Source organism: Siphateles boraxobius, unplaced genomic scaffold, assembly GCF_051911475.1.
Source record: "Siphateles boraxobius isolate OS27281-9 unplaced genomic scaffold, OSU_SipBor_1 37, whole genome shotgun sequence".
NCBI lineage: Eukaryota > Metazoa > Chordata > Actinopteri > Cypriniformes > Leuciscidae > Siphateles > Siphateles boraxobius.
The window spans coordinates 540,857-562,055 of NW_027508997.1; the positions used below are offsets into that span (position 1 = coordinate 540,857).

Consider the following 21,199-nt stretch of genomic DNA (forward strand, 5'->3'; position numbering starts at 1 on the left):
CTGTACATATTTTCGTAGGATTAACTCCCAGTTAAACATTCTTAGTATCTTAAAGGAGAACTCCGGCGCAAAATGAACCTGGAGTGTAATAACACATTGGTACCGAGTCGACTGTTGTCTGGGATTTGTTTCATGATAATCGAGTGTAAAGAGTTTTATCTCTAATAACTGTTTAGCTTATAACGCTAGTACATGGGGCATATAATAGGTAAAAAGAGATCGCTAGTTAATACCACTAACAAGGCTCAAAATAGCCCCACACTAACACGGTAGCTTAAGGGTCGCTACATACAAACCTAAGCACTGAGAACTTTGTAAGTGTACAGACAGTTTAATAATAATATACTTTATAAAGACAGTACCATCGCGTATACAGGCAGGAGCCATCTTTGGGAAACAGCTTTGACCAGTCAAACCACTAACGCCGTGTTAATTGAGCTGAACTGAGATTCCAAGTCACAGTTCAGCTCGTAGCACGGCGTTCGTGGTTCGACTGGTCGAGACTGTTTTCCAAAGATGGCTCCGCGATGGTACTGTCTTTATAAAGTATAGTATTATTTAACTGTCTGTACCTATGGTCTGTACACTTACAAAGTTCTCAGTGCTTCGGTTTGTATGTAGAGACCCTCATTAAGCTACCATGTAGGTGTGGGGATATTTTGAGCCTTGTTAGTGGTATTAACTAGCGATCTCTTTTTACTTATTATATGCCCCATATACTAGCGTTATAAGCATAACAGTTTTTAGAGATAAAACACCTTAAACTCGATTATCATGAAAACAAATCCCAGTGAACAGTCGACTCGGTACCAATGTGTTATTACACCCCAGGTTAATTTTGCGCCGGAGTTCTCCTTTAATGTTTGCTAAGAGGGTATTTTGCTGGAAGAGAATGAGATCTAATCCATGAAAACAACCTGATCTTCATATTCTGAACGCTGGGTGGCGCTGTTGCACATTAGTTGTTGATGAGGCCTGCAGACATAAAAAAAGTTTTCCCAAAAAATATTTTACAGTAGTTATTACAAATCAGAATAACATTACATAATTGCTCATGAAAAAAGAATAATAAAATGTCAGACTGTCCCCCCCCCCCCAACGATAGCTAAATATGCATGACAGAAAACTAAATGACTGAGTTTGAGCATCCCACAGCAACTTTCAGCACAATTAAAACAATCACCGCTAGGTGACACTAATAGCACAGAAAACAGCGGCCTGTTGTTTTTATCCTTAAACTGACAAATCAAGTCGCTCAATCAAACTGACATTTGCTGGCACAGAAAGAGCAGCATTTGATGTGTGCCGACATGTTGTCTCGAGACCGAGGAATAGTCCTTCTCAACACAGTTAATGAGTTGGAATGTTCTCTCGCTCATTACCACCCACACTCTTCCCTCAGGTGATTGGTGGTTTTAATTAATGATTTTAGTCTGATAAATTGCGGTGTAAAACGACTTCTGTACATGATCCAGTAGTTGTATTCAGCACGCAGTGTCTACAGAGAAGCTTGGTTTGGCACGGGCACAAGTCAAGGTCTCGGTTTCTCCCCTAGCCGTCTCTGTAGGCCTGTGTGTGTATGTGTTTTAGCCTGTTTTCTGAGAACTCGTGCCAAAACGCCTATTGTTGTGCTGCTCTTTTCAACATGTTCACTCTTGACTTCACATGGCATCACCCCTGAAGAAGACCTGATGATTTTTGTGCAATTGTTATAGCTTGAACGAAGGAGGGAGGATTGTAAATACTACACACCTTTTATCTTATGCCTAAACTGATGGTGATAAAAAGGTTTAGGACTAAACTCATTACCTCCAAGTCCCTAGATGTGAGCATGTGCAGGTTATATTATATGAGCACGTCTGTTTACTCTCCACCCTAATAATGCAGATGATATAAAACATTTCATAAACTCACTGGGCTGGCGGTGATTATGTGACATTTGTTTGTGCATGCAAAAATTTAAGTCATTGTTGTGCAACTCACCACAGAATCTGATGCAGCATGTTTTGGAGCACAGGAAGAGACATTATCGTTCTGTAGGATCTGTGTCTTTTGTTTTTGCTGTGTGCTGATAAGATCGGAATGAAGCATCTCTCAGACATTCACTGACACACGGCGTTCCACAGGTGTCTAGCTAATATATATGCAAATGCAAGAAGAAAACAGACTAGTTGGGAATACTTGAAATTGTTGCAAGCAGAGTTATCACATGAGAACTGTGAATTTACATTTGAAGTCAAAATGGACTCAAAATCAACACTTTTTACTTTAGTTAAAGTACTTTCATGCTCTTTATTGTGTATGGTTCATCAGTGCACATTGTTCTAATCTAAAGTTATTTAAAGTAATATCCAAATGCTGAAATTACTTTTCTTTTCAGGAGTCGCCAATCCCTCTTAATTTCAATCCCTTCCAACCACCTGAATGCATTCTTTTGTAACGGCCACTTTTCCCAATCCAATCAATTCCTGATGGATACAATCAAGTCCTGAACTTTTTTAATTTCCTGTTTCACTTGTAAACACATTGTACCATAAAAGTAAAGTGGTCTGAAATGTGAACTCATTTCAGAATTAATATATTAAACATATAGTTTTGTGATGCACAATATATCAGTATCACATTGTTTATTGAGCAATCTGTTTATTATTATTATTATTATTATTATTATTATATTGTACTATTTATTTAATTGTAAATGCTCATTTCCTCGATTTTTATTTTTAGATCATCTTTTTCATCATCTAATGCCGTTTGGGGTCATCGGAAATTCTTTAATGGTTTTGAAAGAAGTCTCATTTGCTCACCAAGGCTGCATTCTTTTAAATAAAAAATGCAGTAAAAACAGTATTATTGTGAAATATTACAATTTAAAATAACTACTTTCTTTTTAAATATATTTATAAAATGATGTAACTAATAATTTAACACTGTTAAATTTAATTGTTTTGTATTGAACATAAAATGCGATCTTATCGGAATTACCCGTAATAATGGTCATGCTAGTTTCTTTGTGCTATTTTTATAAACACTTCTTGTTATACTGGTTTAAACTCTCTTCACATCCTGATAGCAATCAATAATAAGAGTGGGCTAAATATTTAAAAAATATACATCTTCTGTGGAAGTCTCAGGATAAAAAAATAAATGTTCGTCCAATCATTGCATTTGGTATGAATACAATGATAGGATGGCCTACCTGCCTGTCAACACATGCATTTCCATACCTCTGCTCACACAGACATCACACGTCATCAGCGTGTTGTAGACACAGTCACCGAGCGCTACAAACAAACAGCACTCATCTTTCACAGTTCCTCCTGAACCAAAACAACCATGCAGTGTTCACACTTCACACCATGTCCTAGCCGTAATTACGAGATGGCAACCCGTGACGTTCTGCCCCGGAGCTGTTCACGTCCTCAGACTCAAATTTATGCGTTTCGCTCAACGCTATCGATGCCCATATGAATCTGCATCAGTCAGGTGTTACAAGTAGCTCTGTAAGTTGTTATTATTGTAATGTTATGTGCTTTGAGACATGAGGTAGCTTAACGTGCTTTGCGCGTTCATGTGTTTTAAAGGAGGTGTGGCTTTAGAGACGCTCTGAAGGGACGGTGGGATCTCAAGCTTTCAACACTAGCTCGGTATTGCTAGCCTCTCCGAAATTGCCTACCCTACCTTTAAGACATTTTAAATCAGCGTTTTGGTGTATTTCTGAGTGAAACATGATCAATGAGTTGGGGTAAAGTGGGACTTGATGTCCTTCAGGAATTGATTAGATCATGTAATATACACATTTTGACACTGCAGTGCGTGAGCTTAGAATAAACAGACCGTTATCGTTCGTTGGTGTAGACTCAAATATAGTTATCGTGCTTGATGTGAATAGGCCTCAACTCTTAACATGAAATGCTCTGATGATGTGTGAAGTCTGCGCGAGCAGGTGTGCGTATAACAGAGGTATGGAAATTGTATCATAGGACACCGAATTTAATGATTGGACAAATATTTTATGGTCCTACACCTTCCACGGATGATATATATATATATATATATTACATTTAGATCACCTAACTTAGTGATGCTATCAGGATGTGAAGAGACCTTCAACTAGCATAACAAAAAAATGTTTCTGGAACAAATCGCTTACCCTGCCTTTAGACAAAACCGCATTGTGCTGAAGAACATTGGTTTTGGTTGTGATTCGTCTCTGAGGGACTGCGGATGAATATGGTTCGTGTGGCACCTGTAAATACGGAAATCCATAAATTATGTAAGCTGAGCATGTACAATATATTATGCTGTTGTTTTGACTAATTGGAAACACTGATATTTTTAAAGTAATGACGTTACAACAGTTATAATGATTGCCAGTCTGATATGGTCAAACACTGCAATTTTTTAAAACTGATATTCTGCCCAAATTTACCACTAATCAACCAGTGGTCAACATCATTTCAAGACTCACCTACACTAAAGGATTTAGTTCTATAAACTATACCCATTAATAGACACAGAAGGCTACTTGAAAATAAATTCCAACAATAAATTCCATTAATAAATTATTGAAACGGCCCTTAACAATAGACAATGCTTTACAATGAACTCTAGAGAGCTACATATGGCAATTTATTGGTTTAATAAAATCTATATTTATGGAAATGATGACTAACAAGACATGCATGGACAAGTGATGCAATTTCCTGCGAAAACCACACTTATAATAAGCTTACAATAATAAGTGAATAATTAATAATAATAATAATATTAATAATAATTAATAAGTGAATGAGGGTAAAACAAAAACACGTTTTGGAAGAAGGATTGATGATGTAGTGACTCATTATTTAATTTTTTTTGTTAATTTTGAAGAAAAAAAAGTTACATGGTGTTACTTCAATCATATTTTTCTCAAAGCAGAATTGGCGTTTGCCAGATGAAGTAATCTAGCATAAGGTTTATTCTCCTCAGTACTGTCAGCAGTGCCGATGATCCTACAGCTGTTCCTGAGATCAGATGTCCCGCTGCCTCAGGGATGGACACAGTAATAATGGATGAAGTAACAATCGGAATATGGATCACTTGATAAGAGATGCACTAAAATCAAAGGCGCGCACATACAAAGATCTGTGAGACTTTTTTGTATTCACACAGATTTCCAGCTACTCCTCACTCGTTCTGATGTGCACTTGTAGTTTGCCAACGGGAGACACCACAGGCCTCGAGTCTGGAAAGCCCTGGCACAGTCACAGAGGAGTCCTGATGAACACAGAGAAATACAGTGGGGGGGGGAGGGGGGGGGGGGGAGTATATTAAGATGCAGATAAAGAAAGCCATTGTTCGACACACACAAGACGCCTTTTCATTTCAGTTTGAGAAAAATGGTACATGTAAGCCCTCGCAGGCAAACTGCATTTGATGTTTAATTCGCTTTCTGTGATGCCACGGATGCCAGGCGGTTATTTACGCTCATCACATGAGTGTAATCTCGCGGCGCCTACACACTGATTTTCTCCCGAAACATCCATCATTATCACACAAGTCTGCAAAGGAAACTCATTCAGTATCCATCAATCTCCGGCACACAGACAGGCCTGAAAACTACTGAAATAATTGAATCCGTCTCATCTGCATTTCGCTTAAAAAAATAATTCGATTGATCCTTAAACTCTTATAAGAAAGTGAAACAGCTCTATAAAGAAGTGGACTAAGGAGGTTTATAGGCCTACATAATACCTGGAGGCTGAAGAACAGGTAGTTTTGAGCCAATCACATCGTGAGCCCAAGTTGATCGTGGAGACCATTGCCAGATTTGTCACTTGTCCGAGCAGGATTCGAACCGGGGTCTCTGGCGTGAGAGGCGGGCACGTGAACAAGGGCGCTAGAAACAGGAGCTAGGTTGCTAGCACACCTCTTGAGGCCAGGGGAGTGAGGTTTACACACACAGCTCTTACTAGCCTACGTCAGTTACACTCACTTCCACCCGGGCCACGACACCATATGTAACCAGTCCTAGTCGACCCACTCCGAGTGGGATTCGAACCCGGGTCGCTGGCGTGAGAGGCGGGCACGCTAACAAGGATGCTTAAGAGCGCAGCCTGTCAGTTGCTAGCGTGCGTTTTGAGGCCAGGGGAGTGAGGTTTACACGCACAGCTCTTACTGGCCGATGTACCTTACACTCACCCCCTACACCTCACTCCCATACGGGTCACGGCACCAAATCATCTAGAAATCTTTTTACTGTGGCACAGCCAGAAATATCAGTTCCTATTCTATACTGCACACAAGAAGTGGGACATTGCATACATTTGTTGTCACGTGAACTCACTACATTGAATGTTCAGCTGGTGTTGTCTACTCGGAAATAAAACCCTCATTTTACATTTACATTACATTTTGCAAATCAGCATATTAGAAAGATTTCTGAAGGATCATGTGACACTGAAGACTGGATTAATGATGCTGAAAATTCAGCTTTGATCACAGGAATAAATAACATTTTAGAGAACAGTTATTTTAAATGTAATAATATAGCACAATCTTTCTGTTTTCTTTTAATCAAATAAATGAAGCCTTAGTGAGCATAAGAGACTTTCAAAAACATCAAAAAATCTTACCGATCCCAAACTTATTTGAATGGTAGTGTATTTTCATACATATTGCATATCACAGAAATACTACTACACACAGTATTCTCTATATATACACATTAATAAAAAAAATCTATCTATGTATCTCTCTCTCTCTCTCTCTCTCTATATATATATATATATATATATATATATATATTTTTTTTTTTTTTTTTTTTTTGGCTTGATTTCAAAATCCAGGCAACCAAACACAGAGCGACAGACAAATCTAAAGGTTAACATACATAATCGCTCCAATCCTCCAGAAACAAAACAAGACTTTCTTCCGGTGATTGGGAAGGGCCATTGGGATCGTAAAGCAGGCACAGTCGGACCTGACGAGCCTTTGGCAGACATTTGTCACTGAGGTGACAAACCCCCCCAACCCCTACCCCAGCACTGTGTCATTCATGACTGTGGCTCTTGTGGATTGTGACGCATGGTGTTGAGGAGAAACTGTTGAATGGCATTCTTTCACACAATGAAAGCCCAATTTATCCATATTTGAAAAAAAGAGTTCTATATGAAGAACTCAAGTCAAAGTTGCCCAATGAGCAGCTCAGATATCAAAGGGTTTGATCTGTGTGGCCCCCTTCATCTAATCACCCGCAGCCAATACTGCCACTGAGAACAAAAGCAGGAAATCATAAACACGCATGGCTCAAATTCTCAACACACCGAGCTTTGAAAGCAGCCGCCCAAAGACAATTACCCCTGCTCCCCCCACAGGGATAATTCATAACATATTAATTTATGCAGATGCCAGAGATCTCTGATACACGTTCAGCCCTATGATTTTGCTTGTGGATTTGAACAGGGCCTTGATGAATGCAAATTCGATGAACCGTTTACTTTAAATCATACTAGAAAGAGCTGTGATGATGCTTTATTACTTATATGATTTACAGTAACAGACAGTTAAGCAAAACAGTCTGGGAAGATCTGTGATTCGCTTTGAAGTTGGTTCAGGTCACAAGCCTCTTCTCTTATCTCACAACGCTTAAGGGCAACGATGACGGAGATAACAATAATTGACACTTTGATGTTGAAGGAATCTTCAAAAAAGATTAACGACTTCGTCGAGTTCTCACACTCACTTATGCAGTCGCTTAATCGCTCTTTCCCCGATATATGCATACAATTCAATTCGGATTGAATTATTGCAAATGAATACACACCCCATGTGGTCAATGTGGCTTTTACACCTGAAGTGTTCAATAATATTGTAATAATGCTAAATGAAACTGTCTGGAGTCAAGTTCCTTTAATTAGAACACAGTTAACAAATGAACATGTTTTCTTTCCTAAAATGCACTTGTGTTTAGAACGACTTCTTAATGTCACCGGTGAAGTAATAAACAGCCATAACTAGTACATATTTTGAATTAGCTTTTATTTTTTATCATTTAAATTTAATTTTAGTAATTGTCATTTTTTTATTTTTCTAAATAGCTTTGATTTTATTTGGTCATTTTAGTACTTTAACAAACTTATTACAATTAGTTGCCACAGCTTCTCGTATAAGTTTTTTTAAGTAGAAGTTTTTCACCTAGTATTTATATTTTATTTCAGCTAAATTCAATTATATAATTCAGCTATTGTCAGCATTTAGAACTGAATATTTATTACTAAATGAATACTGAACAGTATATACTATAATACCGCCAAATATTGTGATTTAAAACCTTCAGTAGGCATTTTTCTATTATGAATGTTTCAAACAATAGTGTTTTCATGTGACCATCACATTGCATATGACTGGTGTCCAGATAACATCTTGAAATGCAAGTTCAATTTTGTGTTGAACAACAACTAGTTTTCTAGTCACATCTGTTAACCAACCAGAATCACCAAAATCAGCAATGCTGTGGCACAAACATCATATTGTCACAAACAAGTCAATTGTGTTTGATATGAAATTGCTTTATTGAAGTAAACGTCAACTGCTGCGGAAATGAATGAATTTACACACACAAAAGCGAAACTCTGACAGGTAGACATCTGCTTCCCACTGCAGGCAAATCATTTTGCCGGAATGAAAACTTTTCTAAAATAGAATATGAATATAGAATATTTCAACAAAAAAAAAAACAACAACAAAAAACTACCACTGTAGAGGAGAGAAACCTCAATGGAGCACATCTTTAAAATATTTGCGAATGACTTGTTAGCGGATGGAGGCTTGGAGTCGATAGTAACAGTCTCTACACGGCTGTTCCTCTCTCCAGGTTCTGTTTGATCTCTGCGGTGTATTTCCCGTAGAAACGTTCAGCCTTCTTGTTGAACTTGGCGTTCCTCTCGTTGATGTAATCGATGTCAGCATCGTCGTTGTAGGCCCTGCGGCGACTGTATTTCGAGCGCTTTTCGATCCTAAAAACACAAGAAGACATTAATGGAGATTACATGCACATATTTTGAACTCTAAAAAGGGTTGGAAAATAGTAAAAAAAAATAAAAAAAAAATCAATCTGAAGAACCATAAAAAGAAAGAACTAAAACACACAGACCTAGTTACAAGTTTTTCCTTAAATCATTAAAACGATTTATTAACGATTAATCAGTAATCGATTCATTAAAACGAATGGTTTAAACTGATTCACAAAAAACAAACTTAAGAAATTGAATTGCTGTTTTTGATACTGAAGTTAAATCACAGATCATCTTTCTTTGCCCGCAGTCACAAGCGAAAATCCATTGAATGACATCCTCTTTTAGTCAGTGCTGTTATTGTTAACTAAAACTATTATAAAACATTTTTGTAAATTGATATAACTGGAATAAAAGAAAATATAAATACTACTTGAAAAATGTAAAAAAAAAGTTGCCTTGGTAACTAATTGAAATAAAATAGGTGAAGTTGAAGAACTAAAATTACTAGAGATGCACCGATACTAAATTTCTCCGTCAATACCGATAACAAATTATTCAGAATGATATCTGCCGATACCGATACCTATATTTGATTTACTTAAGGAAAAAGATCTTTCCGAACTAATGCTGTAGTATAAAGGAAACCCTCTCATTTGGTAAATTACTGTACTATATTAGAGGTTACAATTAACATCAGAGCTATTATACTCAACTGCTATTTATTCTCAGATATAATAATTACACAAATAAAAACTATAAAATAAAAAAGTATTTGTATAACTTAGTGTAAACCAGTTGCACATAGTAGTTTTCATAAACACTTGTCTTTATGGCAAGTTTATGCAAACAAGCATTTATCATACATATACAATTAACAGTACATTAGCTCCTCTCTAGTGTTTCTTTAATAACTAACTAACAAACTGTGAACACTGGATAACTTTCCTGAGGTAAATGCAACGTGACGTGACGTTTACTGCCGTTGAAACAGATTGAGTGATTACACGAGACATGATTCATTTTGGCAAGTCGTACATTGTATCTTTCAAAATACCTTTTGATGTTCATGCATGTTTTTTTCATGTTATAACATGTAATAAAGTGAAAGAAAAGACTTGTGCTCTGCGCTGCTGCTTGAACTGAGGCGCTACAGCGATCTGTCACATCACATTTAAGAGCGTCAAAAATTGAATTTCGTGATAAAATGGGAAGAATTTGAAAGCTGAGACTTTCTTATCAGAAGTAAAAAGCTCTTCACGATTATTGGATGGAAGGTGCGCTACAAATAACATTTGGTGTAGGGAAAAAACACGGATCTGGCAGCTCTGGCTTGAACTACGGGTGATTCATAGAGTCAAATAGAGTTTTAACTGTAATAACTCGTATTAACTTCGACAGCCCTAAATTCAACACAAGAGAGGATTTCTTTACACACAGTATTCACTTCACTTAACAGACACATTTTTCTGCCCCTTTTTGACTGACAGGATGTAATCAGTCGATAGTGAAAATAATTGCTTTTATCGGCTGAAACTGATTATTGGCCGATACATCTGTGCATCCCTAAAAATGACTAAGACAAATCACAAAACATAAAAAAACATTTCAAAATAATAAATGAAATACTATAAAATATTGATTAATAGTATATGAATCATACAAAAATAACACCGTCTTCAGGAAACACATCTGATATATTACCCAGTTATACTCTTTAGCCATTCATTTGTAAAAGTTTGATGCTTCAACAGACAATGTCAGTTTAGTCCATCAAAGAGACCCCCACGCACACACACACACAAACATCACTTCAAACATCTTCAAAGAGTGTTTGTGCGTCACAATCTGGCAGCCGTAGCCCTGTCTAATGTTTCTCAGAAGCTAAAAGCAGCTCCTCCAAAATAGAAGAATGCCTTCACACGCATAAACAAACCCTCGCCGGCGCACACATGCATGTGCGACAGGCACGCAACGGCACAAACACATCTGGAGTGAGGAACAAACACACACGAGGGGGCTGAGCTCTCAAAGATCACACTGAAAAGAGCCGCTATCTGCGGTGTCTCTGATGGAGGGACGCTGAGGTGTGTATAAACAGATCTGCTCACCAGGTGCTTCTGCTGAAATAGAACAGATTCCCTGCGTAAAAACAAACAGATTCTTACTGTTTCTCCACGTCTACCACCATGCGGTCGATGCTCTCTTTAGAGGGAACGTGAGTGCCGTGAATCAGACTGTTGGAGGTGGGGTGGAAGTCTTCTCCACTAGGAGTAAACAAAATCATACAAAATCATCAACTTCTTATTTTTATATATAGTGTGTAGTTTATTTACTATATTTACTAGCATCAGCAGAACAGCCACAAAATTTGACCTTCATTAGACTTTTCCTCATTCGCTTTTGAAGATGTGCCACACCAGGTCTAATGTCAACAAAAGGCATATTCATAGGTATGAATGCCTCAAAATTAAAAGACTTCAGAAGACTTGGAATATAGTGCACAAGTTGTATTGACTTTTTGAAAAAATAATAATTTCTTGTCATTTTGGAAGGCTGACAAATATCGGTCTCCATTCACTTTCATTAAAATGAAAAGAACACTACTATATTATGTTTTATTTTATGAGACAGAAAACCTTCATCTGACTAAATAAAACAGTCATTTCTCAAGCAATGACTTGAGCGATCGATTCCAGTATCAATCCATATTCTTAAATAGGGCTGCAAAATTTGGGAAAAGATGTGACTTAAAATGTGGCTTTAAAAAAAGCTCCAGGTTTGCTGGGCTGTAGAATAAAAAAAAATTGTTATCAAATATGACTATAATAATAACATTCTACAGTAAAACTGGAAAAAGAACACTGTAAAAGAACACAGTGCAGCTCTTCACTCTAAAGCATGCAGCTTATATTTATTTAATTACACCGCAGGCTTTGCGATTTGATAATTGCACTAAGCCACATTGTGATTTCAGTGTTGAATCAGAGTCTTGATAGAGTGCGTGCATATTTCAGAGGTTGAATGAGGATAAATAAAGTCTCACCACTCCTCTCTCTGTCTCTCATAGTTGTCCATATCTGGCTTGATCTGCCTCGTCAGTCTCTGGTACTGTCTCAACTGGGCCTCAGCGTACCCTACACACACACACACACACACAAATAAAAACACATATCCAGCTGTGGGAGTTTGGAAAAAGGGTCTTACAAGGAGAAGCAGAAGGAAAATGATAATAATTGCCAGAACCAATGATAACCAGGCGTGAAACACAAGCTCTGCATGTTTTCATTTTCACATTTTTAGCATCACACATGGCAGCCACATTCCCTCTTTCTCTCAACCAATCAATCAGACTGCTTGATAATATTCATGATGTAACTGAGATGAGTTTTATACCGGAGAACCCTGGATCAGGGTTTCTCTTCTTTTTCTTTCTCTCCCATCTCTCTGCATCTTCAGCACTGATCTCCAGGAGCTTCACACGGTTGTAATCCTCGCCACGCTCCGCACACTCCTGACACACACACACACACAAATCACTGCGTTACACACAGACTGCATAAACAGAATAAGTGCTTGATTGATGACAGCAAATAACACCTCTGTTTGGGGTCAGTGAGATTAATAAAAAATAAATGTACTTTTTTTCATTAACAGTGCATTATATTTATTAAAAGTGACAGTAAAGACATTTATAATGTTGCAAACGATTTCTATTTAAAAAAAATGATATTCTTTTAATCTTTATTTTTTTTCTCAAATTCAATTCACATTTATTTATCAAAAAATCATGAAAAAAATCTATCACTGTTTTCAAAAAGCACAACTGGTTTTAACATTGATAATAATCAGAAATGTTATTTATAAGCATATTAGAATGATTTCTGAAGGATCATGTGACACTGAAGACTGGAGTAATGATGCTGAAAATTTACCTTTGCATCCCAGAAAAAAATTATAATTTAGATATATTCAAATAGAAAAGAGTAATTTTAAATTGTAATAATATTTTACAATATTAATGTTTTTACTGTGTTTTTCCATTCAATAAATGCAGCCTTGGTGAGCATTCAGTGAAACTCAAAACATTGAAAAAAAATCTTACAGACTACAAACTTTCAATGGCAGTGTATGTACAGAAAATAATTGGAAATTAAAATGAACACTTATTTCACACTATATTTACTAAAAAAATTAACACAATATTTATTCAAAATTCATCCAATTCAAATTCAAAAATTGCTGCTGGGGACCAATGATGAGTAATAGTCTGACCCTTGCTGATGACATAAGAGATTCGAAACAAAGACAGACAAGAAATCATTCAGATTACAGTACGTCTCAGTATAATGAACTCACCTATCGCAAAGCATCAGCAAATGTTCAATTGAAAACTGGATGAACAGCGCTGTGGCTCAAACATCTTTGTGAGTTTGGTCACTATATGATCATTCTCAAATAGCGTGAGTGTTGTCGTTATTACTGCAGCTCCGTTTGATGGAGCAGAAACAACACATTGCAGGTCTGAATTCAATTCCTGTACCTTCTTCTTTTGGTCCACCACGAGTTCATACTCCAGACGAGCTTTCTTGGCCTCCCAGTTTGAGGGCAGCTTCAGCCTCTTGTCCTCCTCCACCACCTCCTGATGATTCAGCTTACGGGCCTCATTCTACCAACAGAACAATCACATTTCATACGGATGTAATACAGCAGATTCTGTTATGCCGTGTCAAGAGTTTTCACCCAATGCAACAACAGCACAGAGTTTGCTCTCGACCTACACCAACTACACTAAAGGTCCTTACACATGACTTACATCAGGGATGCGACAAGGTGCAGTAAGCGATTTCTGAGAGACGCTGTTGAAAGTGGATCAGACCGAGCACCACAACACACTTGTAGCCAATCAGAATTAAGGGGTGTGTCCACTCATGATGGGGCATACAGAGAGAGTGAGCAAGAGGGATTTGAAGAAAGACTGTAGAAAGAGAGATGGCTGAGAGACATTACAAAAGAGAAAAGGTCAGAGGAATATTACAGGAAAAATAAGTGTTATGATCAGGCAAGATGATCAGCACTGGAGAGACCCGAGCAGGAAGGCCTGATAATGGAAGCAGAGGTTGCATTGTTTTTGCTCCATACCCGAGTAACATTGGTTTTGTCGTTTCACAGAACCAAGCTGTTGTTGTAATGCTAGCTACTGTAATAGGACAGTTTACTTTTGAGTGTCGTTGTTTGTCTGGAGCTGGAGTGCTGGCGCCTAATAACCGAGGGGAAGAGTGTGTCTGTGTTTGTTTGTGTAATTTTAAATATCAACAGTGTTTCTCAGAAATCGCTTACTGCACCTTTAAGACAAGAGATTAGAAGTGAAAAAGATCTTAACTAATAGATCTCAACATACTTCCTCAGTTGATTAATGACAGTACATTAAAACAATTAGTTTGATTTGTTCACAGGTTTTCTGAAATGTTGTTTAAATATGCAATTGATGCATTATTTCAGTGGATCTCCAACCTGTCCTGGAGTACCACTAGCCCTGCATATTTTGTATGTCTCCATCTATCACACCGAATTCAACTCATGAGCTCCTTAGTAGAGACTGCAAGACCTGAAATGGGTGTGAGAAATACAGGGAGACATACAAAATGTGCAGGGCTGGTGGTATTCCAGGACAGTTTTGAGAACCACTGCATTATCTTATTAAATATGAAGCAATTTGTATTAATTTCCAATTAAATGTTACATAAACCAGACGATTGTTGTATGACCAAACCTTTGTTTGGAAGAGATTTATGATTTAGAAAATAAGAAAAATTAATTTTGAGAAAACAGCCTTTAATTTATTGTGCATTGTAATTTAAATCTTCAGAAGCACATTATATAAAAAGTGTGAAAAATAAACACTTAAATGTGTATTTTTCTTTTTCTTTTTTTTCTGCTCGTCTGAAATAAGACATGTTGTCGAAGCAAAATAGTCCAAAATCGACCAGTGCATGAAAAAAACAATAGTTTTGCCATAAAATCCTATTACAAGTGGCTACAGGAGACAAATGTTGCTACCAGGTGTAATGGTCACATCTGAACACTTGTGAATGTGATATCAAATCACCCAAGACAGATGTTAATGACAGATTTAAACTGGGAATTAGCTATAATAAATGGTCTCGGTTTCGAGACCATTATCATGGTCTCTTAATTATTTCATTGATATGAGGAAAAATGTGACGTAGTTAACGTTACCCTCTTGAAATGAAGCTCTCTGAACTTCCTGAGTCTCTCTTCCCTCTTCAGCGCTGCTGGAGTCTCTGCGGATTCCTCTTCACTCCTGGGAGCAACAACCTGACCGGGGAAGATAGCAATGTACCGCATACAGGGCTTAATAATATCACTGAAATTTCAGATAGTGAACATCCGAGACTGATGCTAGCATTCTTAGCCATGACAATAAGAATAGTGTTCTGACAACAGATAACCGATAATTCCACAGTTATAATAACTATTCAACAATATAATACATATTTAAATAAACAATAAAGGCGTCTGTTAGATGAACACTCTAAGTATTTGGAATCTCGTATTTTGTTTACCTCTGCGTTAGTGGCCATGTTGCTTCTCTTAAAGAGGAAGTACGTCACACAATTCAGTTCGACCGAGAACTAAACACTTAATATGTAGTTCCGCTTTGTCAATTTCTTAATATATAATAATATTAAATAATATGAGGGAAACGGGTTTGAATAAAGTATAATAATACCCATCTCTCTGTAGATTTACTGTATATTAACCTTAATTAACCTTAACCTGATGGCTTCACAGGGTGAATGAAGTTGCAGTTCAAACACAATGGCGACTCATCTCGACTCATCTGCTATGCGCCATTAACATAAACCGCACGGCTCATCTGCTCTTATTCTGTATAATTAAGTTATTTTTAAGAGGATGTAATTAACTAGAGTTTACAATTTTAGATTAAAGCAACCTCTAAATCAGAAGCTACACTAATGAACTGATGTGCTTGTTCTGCAATCCAGATGGTACAAAAACCAAACCATCCTCAAACACAAGATTTACCATCAAGTGATTGCTTTTTATGATATTTAATATATTCCACATCCAAGCTGAAAATAAATAAAGAAATAAATTTGAATGGGTCAATGTAGAATGATTCTCTTTTTAGTTAGGTGGTGTGTATAGTTCCAGCATCTACCAGCAGGGGCTAAATGAACCAAGCTAACTAGGCAACTGGCTAACCTTCAACCACGAATCTTCAGAGTGATTAGTCACATGGCATGTATAGCTCAAGTGTCTGACTCAAAATGTTCTGGAATATTTCAAGTCACGTACATCCAGGAAGGACACGCATCATGTCAAGCATCTGCCCTTCAGATGATAACAGATGGCTTTCTCAAGGTATCATGATTTTCTTGATTTGATTAGGCTGTCAAATTACATATGCACAAAAGTGAATTAAAATAAGGCCAAATGCTGTTTCCCTTACTATACATAGTCTTTTTTTTAAAAATTGTGTACGGAATAGGCCTACTGTGTATATTTACAGTGTTCAGAAAATAGTAAGATATACGATTCCTCCCTGAACAGGTTTTCAATGTAGGAGTTCATTCAGCTGGAATCCATCAGCAAACTACCTAAACTGTAGTGTTATTTGATAAATTTACACATCCTCCATTTGCTTCATGGCTCAGACCAGCTCCAGTGTGCTCAGCTGCATGACATCTGGATTGTAACTGGTATAGAAAACGCAGCCAATAAAATCATTCCATTTCCCTAATTACTATTTCTTTCATTTCCACTGCCTATGAGCATGAGCTTGAACAGGCCAAACCAAACAAAGCTTTGACTGCACCAGCTCAGTTACCCAGCAAGGGAGGGTCCAAACATGCACACAATGGCTGCGTCCGAAATCGCACATACTCCCTTGAGTAGGTAGTTATTTTGAATAAGTAATTACTTCACGACCGCTAAAAAGCATGAGTGTGAGTAGTATGAATGTAATCCGGACCACTACATTTGCTATGCTCTCATTATCATGTGACCTATCAGCGTCAGTTACGTGGCTTCACTGCCATTCATAAATCCTCTCACGTGGGCTCATAATAGGATAGTAAAGTGTCCATCGTATGCTCAGTTCAGAATCTCGGTGGAAGTAGTAGGTCACATACTGTTTATTTGCCTAGTAGGGAAGTATGCGATTTCAGATGAAGCACAGAGGGTGCTTCTCATTTCTTATTTGTGCATCCTCGTTTCCTTTCCTCGCTTCCTTTCCTAGCGCCGCAGCCCCCCCCCCCCCCCCTCCTGTAGGTTGTGAGGGTGAGGGAAGGACGCAAGGAAAGAAAATGAGGACGGAGGAATCGAATGAAAGCTTTTTTTATACATTGGAATACTTGATCATTCGAGCGTCACTTCACAGCGTCATCAGCAGCGCTCAAAGCATCTGCCCTTATGTTGTTGAAGTTTGTTTATTTAAGAAATTCATAATGAATCATAATAAAGCAAGATACCCTGTTGAAATATGTGAGATGTGTGGTTTATATACTGCATAGGTAAACTATAATTTAAAAAGATTGTGACCGATGTGAAGGGGGAGGAGAATGTATACGTGCGTCACGTTTAGTCAATAAAACACTTCCGCATAGGATACACCTGTGTATCCTCGCTCACGACTCCTCTGACAGCTTCTTCACTCCTCGATCCTCGACTCCTCGAAGTGCAATTAGAGAATTGAGATGTCCTTCAAGATGGCTGTGCTCGATCGGTTTCCGGGTCATAGGATGGAGGACAGAGGAACGAGGAGGGATATTGAGAAGCACCCCCAGAGTATTGTCAGGTGGCCTGCTTATCAAGTATCAGACCACTTTTGATGATGCCATGATTTGTGGATGTTAATAAAAAAAAAAATACCTGGAATAGCTACTGCAGAAGAATGGGTTAGGGTTTTCAGCCTTATCCCTGGAGGTTTAAAAAAAATGCTATTCTGAATTGAGAATGCCTTTTACAATTCAATTTAAAATCCTTAATTTGAATTGTGGTAGCAAACAGGAAGCAGAATTCTATTTCAAAATGAATGTAAGGAAGTTCAAAGAAATTCAGCTGTCTTTTTAAACTTGAAAAGCATAAAGTTTGTCCAGATAAAATGAATTTTGGCTTGACAAAGTTTTGAAATATGTTTATAAGTATGTCTTACTGACAGATGCATAAATATGTTTAAAATGCACCTATAGAAATGTATTTATTTTATATACACTACGATTCATAAGTTTGAGGTCAGTCAGATTTAAAAAAAAAAAATTAATTCTTCTTTTATTCCTCCAAGGTCGCAATAAATTGTTCAAAGTGAAAATAAAACAATTTGTTACAAACTATGTCTATTTTAAATAAATGCTCGAACTCCCTCTTTATCCAATTAAGAATCCTGAATTTATTTTTATCACGGTTTCCACTAAAATATTAAGCAGCACAACTTTTTTCAACATTGAATATAATCAGAAATGTTTCTTGAGCATCAAATATCATATTAGAAATGATTTCTGAAGGATCATGTGACACTGAAGACTGGAGTAATGATGCTGAAAATTCAGCTTTGCATCACAGGAATAAATTACATTTTAAAATATATTCAAATAGAAAACAGTTATTTTAAATTGTAATAATATTTCACAATATTACTGTTTTACTAAAATTTTGATACAATAAACGTAGTCTTTTAGCACAAGATACCTGAAAATTCCAGAATTCATTTTACCCTGTTTTGCGCACCTGTTTTTGCAAACATTTCATAAACCGTGTTATGATGACAAAATTGAATAACTTTGCATACATCCACATCTCTGCAAAATTGATGTGTCCAGGAGGAAGTTTTCAAGTAAAAAAGTAGAAAGTTCTGCTGTAGAAACACACACCCCACATTGTAACGCAACAGGAGCCTGTGTATCTGAATCACACGCACATCTCATGTCAGCAGTCTGGGAACTCAAGCGTCAGTAATGCAACTTAACTGATCCGACCTAATTCTCTGGACTGATTTTATGCTTCGGAAGTAAACTGTCATTACTTGTATCCTAGGGGCACTCATGAGCACAACAGACTGATGGATATTTTCATAATTATCCCTAAATTGAGTAACTCCAAAAACACTTTTGTATTAGAACACTAGGTGATGTGCCACCAACCCTGTCACATGTGATATTTCCTTCTCCAAGGTTAATATGAAAGACCAGCATGTCTAAACATTTCTAAAAGAAAGACACAGAGATGATTGCTCACTGAAAGCATCCATATTCAGGCTCTCGTCCTCAATAAATTACCAATTAAAAGCAATTACAGCACACATTGAAGAGCATTGTGGGTAACAACGACTTTCTGTCTCCCAGAGGAACACTGACAGCTCATGGCTTTAGTCTCTGTCTGTCTATCTATCTATCTATCTATCTATCTATCTATCTATCTATCTATCTATCTATCTATCTATCTATCTATCTATCTATCTATCTATCTATCTATCTATCTATCTATCTATCTATCTATCTATCTATCTATCTATCTATCTATCTATCTTGTCTGTCATTCTATCTATTGTTGCAGGCACACTATGCTTTAAGTATGCATAATTATAACTAATAAGATATGTCAGTCTCTAGGGTATGATTTTTTTTCAAATTGTTTTATACATATACAAATCATAATTGTGAAAAATACTATGTAAAATGTTAAAGTACAAAAATAAATAAATATAGGTATAAGATAATATAAGTAAATGACACACACACACACACACACACACACACACACACACACACACACACACACACACACACACACACACACACACACACACAAACACACACACACACACACACACACACACACACACACACACACACACACACACACACACACACACACACACACACACACACACACACACACACATATATATTATGTATACACATTATATGAATAAATATAAATAATATGTAGGCCTATATAATGAATAATGTTTATTTTGTGTGTTTAACTTTGTGTGTTTGTATTGTAGCAAGAGCTCAGTCTGTGATGTTTAGACCCTGATTTTACTCATAATTGTAAAAGCATTATGGTAATTTCCTGCTGTCACTCAAAAATTGCTCTAAGGTGCGTGTCAATAGGGGGCGCCATGTAACATCAATAGCAGAATCAAGCAGAAAAAGTTTTTGATTTTGTGTGTGTGTGTGTGTGTGTGTGTGTACTGCTGTTTTTCCATCGTAAGGACAATTGAAGGCATTGCCGTGGGCTTTGATCAGCCTGTTTCATTCAGCTCGGCTCATCAGCTGGAAATATTTACATTCTCTGATCCCTTAATCTTTAACAAAAGAAGCATGAGGTTCTGTCTTAGATTTCAACACAAGACGAGCACAACACAAACCAAAGATTGAGACTGTGATACTCAAATACAGCTAACTTCAGCTAAAGGCCTGCAACACACTTCTCAAGTGCCACAGCCTGAAAAATCATATACGAAACAGCTCAAAAGTTTGGGCTCGGTAAAAATGTTTTTGAAAGAAGTCTCTTATGTTCACCAAGGCTGCATTTATTTGATAAAAAAACATAAAGTGATATAATTAAATATTATTAAAATTTAAAACGACTCCATTACTCCAGTGTTCAGTGTCACATGATCCTTCAGAAATCATTATATGCTGATTTGCGGCTCATTAAACATTTCTGATTACTATCAATGTTGAAAACAGTTGTGCTGCTTCATATTTTTATGGAAACAATGTTACTTTTTTCAGGATTCTTTGATAAATAGAAAGTTCAAAAGAACAGCATTTATTTGAAAGAGAAATCTATTGTAACATTATAAAAGTCTTTCTGTCACTTTTGATCAATTTAAAGCATCCTTGCTTAATAAAACTATTTCTTAAAATAATAAAATAAAAATCTGCCCTATTGACCATAGACAGGAGTGTTTGGAAACCTGTTAATTATTTATAAAAAAATATTTTTGCTGTTGCATTTGGTGACTTCAGGTTGATCAAGTTGAAATATTTATTCCAGGATATTGAAATAAAATATATTGTTAAAATGTTTGACTGTTAAATATAAAAAAAATCACTCATAAATGCATTGAACAAACGTGTGCACTGTAATCACATGTTCTTCTCCAAATGCTTCAAAGACATACTTCACAGAATGGTGAACAT

The 21,199-nt window shown here is 36.8% G+C and overlaps 1 protein-coding gene and 1 long non-coding RNA gene across 2 annotated transcripts; both read right to left on the bottom strand.

Annotated features, from left to right (window-relative positions):
- Positions 1–1,816: 1,816 nt before the first annotated feature.
- Positions 1,817–5,892, bottom strand: LOC143703084 (uncharacterized). Its single transcript, XR_013190717.1, has 5 exons — positions 5,740–5,892; positions 5,177–5,262; positions 4,154–4,249; positions 1,984–2,134; positions 1,817–1,875 (listed from the first exon to the last, which is right to left on the bottom strand). It is a non-coding gene; the product is annotated as an uncharacterized LOC143703084 (long non-coding RNA).
- Positions 5,893–8,534: 2,642 nt separating this feature from the next.
- On the bottom strand, positions 8,535–15,669 carry syf2 (SYF2 pre-mRNA-splicing factor). Its single transcript, XM_077196865.1, has 7 exons — positions 15,587–15,669; positions 15,240–15,338; positions 13,543–13,668; positions 12,396–12,513; positions 12,046–12,136; positions 11,168–11,266; positions 8,535–9,002 (listed from the first exon to the last, which is right to left on the bottom strand). Exons 1-7 carry the CDS (start codon positions 15,602–15,604, stop codon positions 8,837–8,839), a joined length of 717 nt encoding a protein of 238 aa, XP_077052980.1. The 5' UTR covers positions 15,605–15,669; the 3' UTR covers positions 8,535–8,836.
- Positions 15,670–21,199: the final 5,530 nt, after the last annotated feature.

Coding starts and splice junctions, on each gene's coding strand:
- syf2 (XM_077196865.1), bottom strand. Junction 13,669..15,239: donor GAGAGCTTCATTTCAAGAGG/GTAACGTTAACT, acceptor TTCTGTTGGTAG/AATGAGGCCCGTAAGCTGAA. Junction 12,514..13,542: donor TGGTGGACCAAAAGAAGAAG/GTACAGGAATTG, acceptor TGTGTGTGTCAG/GAGTGTGCGGAGCGTGGCGA.